The 12,005-nt window shown below is 38.5% G+C and overlaps 1 protein-coding gene across 8 annotated transcripts in view; it reads left to right on the forward strand.

Annotated features, from left to right (window-relative positions):
- SMARCA2 (SWI/SNF related, matrix associated, actin dependent regulator of chromatin, subfamily a, member 2) overlaps window positions 1-12,005 on the forward strand; it is a 173,923-nt gene that overhangs the window by 35,895 nt on the left and 126,023 nt on the right. For all 8 annotated transcript variants that reach the window (XM_058565719.1, XM_058565718.1, XM_058565725.1 and 5 more), the window contains 4 exons: window positions 1,778-1,904; window positions 3,861-4,034; window positions 5,133-5,306; window positions 7,607-7,777. In XM_058565719.1, the coding sequence (XP_058421702.1) occupies window positions 1,778-1,904; window positions 3,861-4,034; window positions 5,133-5,306; window positions 7,607-7,777 (646 nt within the window). The remainder of the gene's footprint in view (window positions 1-1,777; window positions 1,905-3,860; window positions 4,035-5,132; window positions 5,307-7,606; window positions 7,778-12,005) is intronic.

Raw genomic sequence — 12,005 nt, forward strand, 5'->3', positions numbered from 1 at the left:
GTAGAAGAAAGTTGGGAGAGTTAGAAGAATTTGACCAAAAAGGGAAAATGATGAAAGTTTATTACTGTTGTTTGAACTAACAAATTTTTAGTCTATTGCATGGTTAAACCATTTAAAAGTGCTATTATTTGTTTTGGCCTGCACAGTTGAAATAATGTCATGTTGACAATGATAATACTAATAATAACACATCTTGATGATAAATCATTCAGTAAATCAGAATTAATAATCTGTATGTACCAAATAAAATAAGAATCTGTCATAATATTATTTTCAATGCAGTCAATGAAAAATGATGCATTTCCCTTACTATAATGTTTAAAGTTTTGAAAAAGACGACATTTTATTTCTCTCTCAGGCAAACAACTGTTAAGTTTTTTAAAAGCACTCATTTTGATATTTGGGCTATATGACATATTAAGATATTTTGCATCATCTAAGATGCAGAAGGTTTTACTTTTTCATGTTAATATACAGCATCATAAATATTGACAAAACCATAATATTAATTTTTAACAGAATCTTTAATTATCAACTTTTATAGTTGAGATCCAGGAAAGGTCACAGTTAGAAAGTGTATTTAATTGTCTACAGTGTTATTGTAGTGGTTTTGGTGTCAGGCAAAGGAGGGTTCCAGTCTCAGTCCCTCCTTTACTAGCTCTGTCAAGTCTACGTGTTTCTTAATATCTCCAAACCTCGGTTTTCTCTTCAGTAAAATGGGACCATTGTAGCATTTACTTTTATTGATGGGAGTGAGAGAGAGAGAGAGAATTAAATATAATGGTGCATTAAATGCACCTAACTTAGTGCAGTTAATGTTAACTTAGTTTAACTTATTACCTTTTTTATTACTATTCTTTCTTTGTTGAAGTCTATTCCAAGATAGTTTTGCCCCAAATTCTGGGGAGAGGTAGTTCTAGAAATAGATTTAAATGGCATGTAATTATTTGTAAGAATAGGATCTAGGTGAACTCTAAAACAGGCATTTATATGGGTAACAGGAATAGTATCCCAAATGGATGAGGAAAGTGAGATGTCTCTTATTTTCTATTCTGCCTTTGTTATGAAGAAATATCTACAGTTATATTTTTGATGGTGTCTAAATTGAGAATCTCCAGCAATCCTTTTCTAGAAACTCTTTGCTTTTAAATATTGTTTACTTTACCATTCACTGCTGTCCCAAACCTGATTTTTAAAAATGCCCGATTTGCCTTTTCTTTTCTCGAGCAAGCACTGCTCACAGAGGAAGTGGTTGTGGTTGGCAGGGCTCTCTCTGAGTGTTTTGGGTTGGCTGATTTCTGTGGCCTCAGCACCTAAAACTGCTCTTGTTCACTCAGCTTTAACAGCCATCGTCATCAGCATCTTGGCAAGGAGGGCAAATGGCCGGGTTGCCTTAGGACAGAACTGGAAGTTAGAAAGAAAACTGTTGTCTCAGCTCTGCACTCTGGCTGGCGGGGCGTTTGGGAGCAAGTCAAATTTTCCTGTCTCTCATTTTGCCTCTGTTCAGAGCGAGCGATGGCATTTGAGTTTCCTCCTAGATGTCTTATGAGCCTTCTTTCCTGGGTCTTAGAGGGAGGTTATGAAGAAGGCCAGAGTGTTAAGTGACATATAGCACCTGTCTGCATTAATACAAAGGTAGCTTTTGTCTGTTTAACATCAGAAAATCTAGTTGGGTGTCAGAAATCGGGGCATCAGTAAGGTTATTGTTTATCATTTAAGATTAAATTGTAATGTATATTTCCACCTCCCCTCTCCCCCATTTTATTATCTCCTTTAGACTTCAGGCTCGCATAGCTCATAGGATACAAGAACTGGAAAATCTGCCTGGCTCTTTGCCACCAGATTTACGAACCAAAGCAACCGTCGAACTGAAAGCACTTCGGTTACTCAATTTCCAGCGTCAGGTAATACCTTCTCCCCAGTGAATCTGAGATGTAGGAAATAAATGTAATTGTTCAAGAGTGTGATCTGTGCATTTCCTTAAGTTTGTTCAATGTTGTTATAAAGATATAAACTTAGTAAAATAGTATATCTTTTAGACCAGCAGCATAGAGCTAAAAATAATGAAGATGAACTGCTGCTTATTCCATTTTTCTCTTCTTTGTATCAGAGACATTTTTTCTCCTGTATTATGGTTTCCAAAGTCAGAGTTAGGGTGTTTTGTTACTGTGGATGAAACCTTGAGAACAAATGGGTTAGCTCATGCTTGCCTTTATGACTCCAAAAAAAAACCACAAAGGCGGTAGATCAGAGCTTCTTTGTAACACAAGTGTAAAATCCTAGCCATGACTGTGAAAATAATTTTAACGAATATGATAGCCACTCTACTGAATGAATAGCTCATCGTTTATAGAAACACATAAAACTATGTTTTGTAACTGTCGGTTATTCATCAAAACCTAAGTTTGGAGCATTTGATGATATCAGACCCACAAATTGACTAATCAGTGAATTATTATCTATTGTTCTCACTACAGTTCTTAGTAGTCACTGGTTAATAAAAGCTAGCATAATGATCTATTTTATAATTGCTAAATCAGTAGGAGATTAGTGGAATTCAGTAGAGCTAATTTTCGCTTTGGTGAGTTTTGACTTGTGGACCCCAAAGGTACAGGTCTCCTGATCCGCACACTGCCTCATTTAGTCAAAGGAGAAAAGGAATGCTTCCCCCACCAGTCAGATGGGTTTGTTTGGTTTAGGTCTCAGAGCATGTAAAATGAATTATTAATGAATGAAAGTAGTTTGGAAGTATTGAATTGCATGACTCGGTCTGTTGGAAGATGTGACTAAAATCACAAGGCCACCCCACTTGCTGTTGTCTATGAACTTGGAAGTACCTTTGCCTTATTGGTTACAATATCACAAGAGAACATCAGTGGTGGCAGGGTGCTACTTGGCCACAGTTTTATGCGAGTAGATTTCAGCTTAAATTCAAAAAGAAAGAAAGAAAGAAAAAGTCTTCGAGTTATGTTTACCTCTTTCTTATAGGTGACTTCATAAAATGCATCAGTAAAGTGTCTGATAAAATTTTATTAAATAATTATTAAACAGGAATAAGATTATATTCAAATTAGCTTCACTATGCTGGATTCTTATTGGTCTCTAATATTTGCTTGATATTATTGAAAAATCTGTTATCTATGAAGTTTCCCAATAAAATTAACTGGATTGATGCTGATTTCAGATTGAATCTGAATTAGTATTATTTCAATGTATATTCCCAATTCCCCACCCCCTACCACCACATAACATACATTGTGGATAAGATATTATATTTATGATAATCTAAAAGAAGTCCATGATATAGTATAAAATTGAAGTATCTTACAAAGAATATCATTGTTAGGAGTGGGAAGAAACGAAAACCAGTATTTCCCATCTTTTATATGAGACTATGAATTAACATTGTTTGAGTATCTGCTGCTACTGCACATGAACAGGAAGTAATTCTTATATTCTTTTTGCAGAGCATCATTAAAGTTAATCTTTAAACACAAAGAGATTGTTAGTATGGCACTTAAAACGAAGTAAAAAATTTTAAAAGCTTCTTAACTAATTAATATCATTCGAATAATTAAATAGAATGAATTTATTTAAAATCCAAGACATCTACTTTTTTTAGTCTTACAGTGCTATAATTGCTTTTTATCTGACTTATTTGGAAATAAAATTTGTACCATCTCTAAAACTACTGCATAAATTTGGCATGAGTTTGTCCCTTCATTTACCAAAAGGCCGACTGGGATGGAGAAACGTGTAGCGTCCCCATTCTGCTGGGAGACATGGGAATGAGACAAGGGCGGGGTTCAGGAATCCGGCCTCCATTTGGGGAGGCTCTCCAACTGCTCCCTTCTTGACAGCTGAGACAGGAGGTGGTGGCCTGCATGCGACGGGACACAACCCTGGAGACGGCTCTCAACTCCAAAGCATACAAGCGGAGCAAGCGCCAGACCCTGAGGGAAGCCCGCATGACGGAGAAGCTGGAGAAGCAACAGAAGATTGAGCAGGAGAGGAAGCGCCGACAGAAGCACCAGGTACTGGGGCCTGGGAGGGCGTGCCCTCGTGTTGACAGAGGTCTAACTAAATAATTGGATGGAGTCAGAACGACTGAAAAGTGTACCGCTGCCGGCGGTGGGGACGTCACAGAACAGAAAGGTTCCTTGGAGCTTACATAGTCCAACCACACCATTTTATACAGGAGGAAACTTAGGCCAAGCCAGGTAAGTGGGTGACCTGCCCAAAGTCACACACACGAGGGGTAGCAGGATGAGGTGGAGGACCCTGCTTTCTTAATCCAGTCAGGCGTCATCTTCATAATCCGGTGAGAAGGTGCTGACTGGTTGGGCTTAGGGGGGTTTCCTGGAGCAAAATCCTAGGGAAAAGGAGAGAAGAGAGCAAACAGTTATTTTGATAACAAATATAAATATAGTAGCCTGGGCTTTTCAAGGGCCCAGTTGGAGGTTTCACAGGGGCAGATATTTTAAAACATTCCTTTCTAGGGGTTTGGAAATATTTTGATGTAGGATTTGATTTTGTGTCATAATCCTGTAAGTTTGTTTTTCTGTGCTTCATTTAGTGCCGTGCTTAGTTTTGTTTTGAAAAATGTTGGATTTTAGTGTAAATAAGGGTACACGTTTCTCCTCCTGCATTTAAAAAGTGGATACAAATTATGTATGGCGATTTTAGCTTCCTATAAACATTTCAAGTCACAATTCTAAGGTATTTAAGTTAGAGCAGAATTGAAACATTACTTTTATAACGATTCTCACTGGAGATATCCATCTCCCTTGAGTTTATTTGAGAGTGATTTGCTTTAAATTTTATCATCGCCATTTTGTAGGTTTCTCTCGATCTTTGATTTTCCCGTTTTTATGTGGCCACACTCTCGAGGCTTCGGGGGTTCTCTTCAGCAGGCTGGTGCCCAAACAAACTTTGAGAGGTCATCTTTCCCACCAGCCCCATAGCCCACGCCTCGGCTATGGAGACACACCAGGGCACCTACCCGAAAATAGATTCTAGTCCTCCATCCTTGTTAAATGCACACGGGGGGTTTTCTTGGGCTAACTAAAACCTCATAGGACATTGGGAAATGCATTCTAAGTATCCTTTTCTCCCCCCTTTGGATCCTTTAGGAATACCTGAATAGTATTTTGCAACATGCAAAAGATTTTAAGGAGTACCATCGGTCTGTGGCTGGAAAGATCCAGAAGCTTTCCAAAGCAGTGGCAACTTGGCACGCCAACACTGAAAGGGAGCAGAAGAAAGAGACAGAGCGGATCGAAAAGGAGAGAATGCGGAGGTTGATGGTAAGGGGCCCACCTGCTGGAACCCAGGAACACGCTCCCCTCTCCTCTACCTGTGCTGAGGATGTTAAATATGCTGTAGTAGAAGGACAGAGTAAAAGCTGGCTATCAAATATATTAATAAATTCCTTTGTACTCCATAGGGATGGAGTAAAAACACTTCTCTTTCCTAGGCAATGCAATGCCACAAATCTAAGGCCACAACTGATGAGTATAGTGTTTCCATGTCCTAGGGTGGCATTGCTCTTCAGATTATAGCTTCTCACATAAAGGCAGGCACTGTATTTTGCAGGAGTTTTGATAACCAGATCTGGAAGGATGGAAATGGCAGTTCTTTTTAAAATATTACCTCTTTGAGACTAATGGCACAAGTTGTTTTGAATGAATATCTCATTAAGCTGTGTCTTGGAATCTAAGGAGACTTTTTTGAAGCCTCTGTTGCTTATTTTTTTTTTTAATGGCAGAAATTTTTCTCTAACAGTGTAAAAAGTGATTTTTAAGTTAATTTTGAAATGCTGCTTTTTTGGTTGGCCGTGTTATTGACAAAGGCTATTCATGAATCACTGCATTTGCAGTATTATTTTTTAATGAATATATAAACACAGAAAGGATTGGTTTCTATCATTGGCCTGCATATTTGCTTTTATTGACCATTTATTTTTGGAATTGAACCTCAAAGCACACTGGATTTTAGAAAAGTGTGTGTGATCTATAATGACAGGAGACCTGCAGATTCTGTCTGGGACATAATGCCTGAGTATTGGATGAAGAGAAAGTCATTAACTTCAGCCCATAATTATGTCCCTGGAAAATTCCACGTGACACTGTCTTCCTTGTTGGTATTACGGTTTGCATTTTGTTTTCATGAAATTTTTGGATTCCAGAGAGTAAAGACCATATTTTGAAAGGCTCTGTGTCCAGGTACTATTAAATCTTAACCATCTTCTCCTCCCTTGCTCTCCTTTTTTGGGAGGGAGGGAACTGTCCAAGAGATTTCCGACTAGCTCAGGAGACCATTTTGTAGTAATCTGAGCAGTAAGCAGTCAAACTTGTCTGATTCAACTGAAGTGAAACTATATTAGAACTTCAGTAACAGATTGGTTTGACACTAATGATTAGGCATTTGCAAATCATTAATTTTTGCAATTAAACGATGGAATATACAGATAACAGAGAAACTGAAGTTTTTTTTTAATCACTCTTTCTTCAAGTGAGATCAACCGTAACCAAAAGCAATTAGAGTTATAATAGCATGTGAGGTTCATGCTCATCCACAGGGCAGACAGCGACTAGACTGAAGGATGAAACTGCTGTCACTGGGGCAGAAGCTGGAGTGACACCCCTGGATTGAAGAGCCTCATCTTTTCTGTAATGGAGTTGCTTCTCGAAGATTTTGCAGCACATTCCTTTTATCCGGCGTCATAGGAGGAATATTTTTTGAGATGTCCTTTTACTGGGACGTGCAAAAAAGATTTCTCTGGAAATGGTTCAGAATACATCAGAGTTTTTATTCCACTTAACCTCATAATGTTGCTTAATGGGAGATGGAGGTGGGAATTATTGTGTCTGTTTTATTGCTCAGTGATGTCAGACTTCAGGTGCCAAATGACTTGTGTCCAGTCACCTAGGCCCATAATGCAGTGCTGATCTGTGACAAAAATCCCCCAAATCTGACCTTTCCTATCAACCACGTGTCTATAATGCTTTTAAGTATGAGAATTTATTTGTTCAAAGCTCATTTGATTCGTTGCCTTTGGAAGTACTTGCTGAAATATTTATGAGTGAAAGGTTATTATGTGTAGAATTTGCTTTAAGACAATCTAGTTTGAGATTGTGGAGGATTTGGAGGAAGGGTAGCAATGAAACAGGGTCATCATGAGTTAACTTTTGTTGCTTGATATTGGTTATATGAGAGATCATACTATTCTCTCTGCTTTTTATTATATTTGAAAATTTCCAAAATACAACGTTAAGAATAAACTTCAGATGATGAGTTGTCAAATATTAACATTTTTTGCCATTAAAGAAACACAGAAGAACAAAGAGTTGACTCACAGTCCTTGCTCACACCACGTAAATAGTGTGGCTATGTGTCCTGATTTTACGATGACCCCTGGTGTCCTGGGACTTCCGTGTGCTCCCTGGTCCCAGACTGTGTGCAAGAACTCATGCAGCCTGGATCTTTTGGTTTGCTGCACTCACCACCAGTCAACGTGCAGATGTTCAAGGGGAGAGATGAGTGGAAAAAGGCATTGTCTGCAGACTTTTGTTACTCTCTGATCATGCTCTTCTTTCCTTGATAGGCTGAAGATGAAGAGGGTTATAGAAAACTGATTGATCAAAAGAAAGACAGGCGTTTAGCTTACCTTTTGCAGCAGACTGATGAGTATGTGGCCAACCTGACTAATCTGGTTTGGGAGCACAAGCAAGCCCAAGCAGCCAAAGAGAAGAAGAAGAGGAGGAGGCGGAAGAAGGTGAGCACCCTCATGGCAGCGGCTGAGTTGGGGGTGTATGGTCAGGGGCCAGTCTAAGGCGTGTATAGCACTGTGATATATACTCCTTTCTACCCTAATGGAAGATTTAAGTTATTGAATTGCAAAAATTGCTTATATAAATGGGCATGGCATGAAAGAGTTCATTAGGCCTACTAGACAACATCGGATGAGGGCATAATGGATAAGATGTATTAAACTGAAACAATACAGTCCATATTTCCATTGTTTCATACAGTATTTAAAAATTAACTACACACAGTCAATAGGAAGAGAAAAAACATGGACGCAAATAAGCGTTTGCTTAAGTGTAATGCAGTGTGGCAGGGGACTGCTGAGTTAAGAAAATGGAATGAAAATTAAGAAGAAAATGCAGTGTACAGATTGAAAGAGGCTAGGGGAAGATGTACAAGATTGCTTTGGGATACTTTTGGAACGTATTTCAGCCTGTTTATTTGGACAGACGGCAATGCCAAAATTGTTTCTTCAGTTGGGCTGCCCTGCTGTCCACTAAGGTAAGTGTGTAGGTAAGGGTTTTAGGTCATTACAGAAAACAATGGTCTTAGGTAAAATATCTCTGAATTATCATGAGAAGTGAAGGGTAAGATTTAGAATCTCTGCTCTGCAAATATTATATCTCAATTCAAGGGTAACCTGCTGAGTGGAGACTTGTGACTATAGAGCCTCTTTGAGGCTTCAGTAGTCTGGTAATTTAGTTCTTGGTTGATATTTTGTTTTCACGGTAAATTCTGATTGGGCCGGTTACAAACATCAACAGTAAGTCTTTGTCAGAATTGTGAACATTGAGGACTGGTAGCATTGAATCATTTATTCTCTGCACTGAATAATTGAACAAAATGTTTTTCAGAAAATAATTAATTTCATGGCTCCTGAATTCTCATACCTGTTTCATAATTAACGAGGAGGAATAAATGATTGAGAAGGCGCCTTCTTGCACCTGATTTCTTTGGTATAAGATAGCTTCCCTTATTGTGAAGATGAACGAGGGATGACTCAGGGCTCGGATTTAGACATTTCGTTGGTGAGGAATACCTCATTTTCTTGTCAAGGTAGCATTATAGACTTTGCAAAATTCCAGCTCCCAATTTCTGACTTAAAAAGACGTTTTCAGAGTTAGTGAATAGCACATAGGCAAAAAGATACAATTCTGTAATATTCCATAAGTGAACCCTATTAAATGGCAGTTTTTGCTCTTCCTAATCCAGAGGTGTGTTTTGCAGAGGTTGCCACGAAACCATCACTGTCAGTGTATTTAGCACTAAAGTTCATATTCTGCATTTCTTTGAGATTAAAAGCTAGTGGCCAAGATTTGAGCTTCTGGCTTACAATTAATAGATTCCTGCCATGGTATAAGCTTGTTATATCATCACAGGCAGAGAAGGATATATTATTGAGTGATAATGATAATGCCTTTGTTTTTGCATTAGTCTGTACCGAGCAGGAACCTGTCATAATATTTTTCATGATACTGCCAACTGTACATGATCTCTAGGTTGGCTCTCTACTTCCAAACTCTTGCCTTCAGGTTTGCTAATAGCGTTTTACTCTTTCTATTTTATGTGTTCACTCAACAAGTGTTAACTGAACACTTACTATAAGCTGGGCAGTATGCTAGATGCTGGGGGAGAGGGTACAATGGTGAGGAAAAGCACAATTTAATCAGAGAGAGACAGACAGATATTAATCAAATATGCACTCACGTATATAATTATAAACTGTGATGAATGCTGTGAAGGAAGACTGGGAGTCAAGTTGGGGATGGGGCCTGATTTTCTGGCAAACGAATAATAGATACCAAAGCGACTCCAGTCTGCCTGGTGGATATCTCTGAGCATCTCCCATTGGTTATCTCACATGGTTGAATGTGCAGAATTATTACTTTATTATCAGCCCTCTAACTCTTTTCTGGCATGCTCTCAGGATGTCTCACATTTGAGTCCTCACTGCCCTCAGCAGGACTAAGGGGGACAGGCTGTATTTCCTTCCTGGGCCATCTCATTGGGAGAAATGGGATAAAGAAGGAAAAAAAGAAACTAGGCTCCTTCCTAGTCCTTCCTGAAAACTGTCTCTTTCACAGGGCTTTCAGACTTAGTTCAAAGTGAGTTACCCAATTCCAGATGCACCTTTATTCAAATGCAAAGAAAACGGATGCTTTCAAAAGCTGATTATTTGGAGCTTTGGATTATCTGTGGTTCTTCTCCCCTCCATTAGAGTGAATGATTGAGAGCTGCTTGTTCCAGCTTCTCTGTCGGGGAGGGAAACTGCATCCAGAAGCTTAAAAATTCTATGCATCCCTTTCAGCATTTTCCCACAGAATTGAATATTATGCCATACCTATCTGCAGTTTTTTGTTTTTTTAATTAAGTAAGGCATCAACAAATCTTTGTTTTGAGAAAACCTTTCTCCAGTGAACTAAGAGTGTTTAGCTGGTAGCAACATTTGTAGGACAGCTGAGCCACAGATAAGTCTAACAACTATGCTGTTCAAGATGAGTATGTTTGACCTTGTAATTTAATTGGAGAAGGGTTACTTTTTACTTTGTGTTAAATTAGTGTATAATTTTTTTTAAAAATTGCCCCAGTGTAACAGAGAAGGCCGTTTTCTTTCTTGGAGAGTTTATTGTGTTGACTTGTTGTTAGTGAATAATACAGTGGGTTTCCTGTAACCTGCCATGACCTTGTTTAATTTTCTCTTCTCACCATTAGAGCTATTACTATGAAGTATGCCTTTATAAGTCATTCTGAAACTTCTCATTCTCAGCCTTGTCTTCCATTAATGCCCTTGAAATGGAAGAAAAAGAAGTAAACTATATGTATCTACTTATGTGTTAGAGGAGGAATAACATTTAAAGTACTGAAACATCTAATTATATGAAACCAGTCTGTACGGTGTGACAGGATGAATGCGCTATTATGTGCACTTAGCATGACCTTGAGGTCTCCGTCCTCTGTCATGGTTGTTCTCTAACATCTCCTGGGTGACTATGGGATAAAAAAGGGTGTGGGGCTAGATAAAGCCACCGGGGTATGTACAAATAGGATGGAACATGCTAAATTAGAAAAGTGGACCACTGTCTGAGTCATGTTAGTTCGCCATCTTTTGAATTCATCACTGCACAAGAAAGCAGATCATACTAATTTGCTCTTATAGGATATTTCATTAAAAGATCTGTTACCTGGTGCTTCATTCTCTTGATCTGTGAGAAGGTGATAGGAGCAGTACCTAAATCATGGATTTGTTGTGAGGATTATGTGAGGAAATTAGATTATCTAAAGCGTTTAGAACACTCCCTGGCACTTAGTAAGTGCTCAGTAAATATTAGTTATTTTATCAAGCAATTCTGTGGTATAAATGTAGGCTCATGATTGTTGAAATGTGGTTATAGGTTCTGAAAATAAAATCTTCTTTTTCCCCTTATTGTATATTCTCTGTGATGTTGAGTAAATAAATGGCCACCATTTTTTTTCTAGTTGGGGATCAATTAGATATTACTAGGTAGGATGTCTTTTAGGACAATGACAAGTTCTTTGACTATATAGGTATGCAGTAGGAGATGAGGATTTGTTATTTTTGGTGGACTCTGCTTAGCCCTCCTCCCCAGCTCCTATGAAGAGAATTTTCTAATCAGGTGGCCTCACGTGGTTCCTGGTGATAATAGGGTATTTCTCACAGGGCTTTACCATGTATTTTTCCTTAAGCTGTGCTTAGGAGCCCATGCCACCCTCCCCAAACCACTGCTTTGAAGCCTAGTCATTTCAGAGGTTCGGCTTCTCGAGCTGTTGACTTCAGGCCGAAAATAAATTTTATTCCCTTTTCCAAATCTTTCAATGAGGTGTATACCAGCAGAACTATGCCCTTGTTGTTTATTTGTGACATTTCTTAGAAACCTGTGATACCAATGGGAACACCCTCAGAGCTCCATGGGGGAAAGCTGTGCCAGATATCTTTTTCATTGTGGTGTTTGGTTTTCTCTCTGAAAGTTCTTTTTTCTCTCCTTCTCTCATCAACCACTATTGTAAGTAAATCTCAGAACCAGGATGTTCTGCAGGGCGAACTTTTCTGGCATAATGTATTAATCAATATTGTGATAGGGAATGTGTTTTTATCCCTTTTAGATATCAAAACATCAGAAAAACCTCTTGGTATAATTTTCAGTGGAAAGATCATCAAATGCAAAGTAGTAATGTTG

Source organism: Diceros bicornis, chromosome 22 (genome assembly GCF_020826845.1).
Source record: "Diceros bicornis minor isolate mBicDic1 chromosome 22, mDicBic1.mat.cur, whole genome shotgun sequence".
NCBI lineage: Eukaryota > Metazoa > Chordata > Mammalia > Perissodactyla > Rhinocerotidae > Diceros > Diceros bicornis.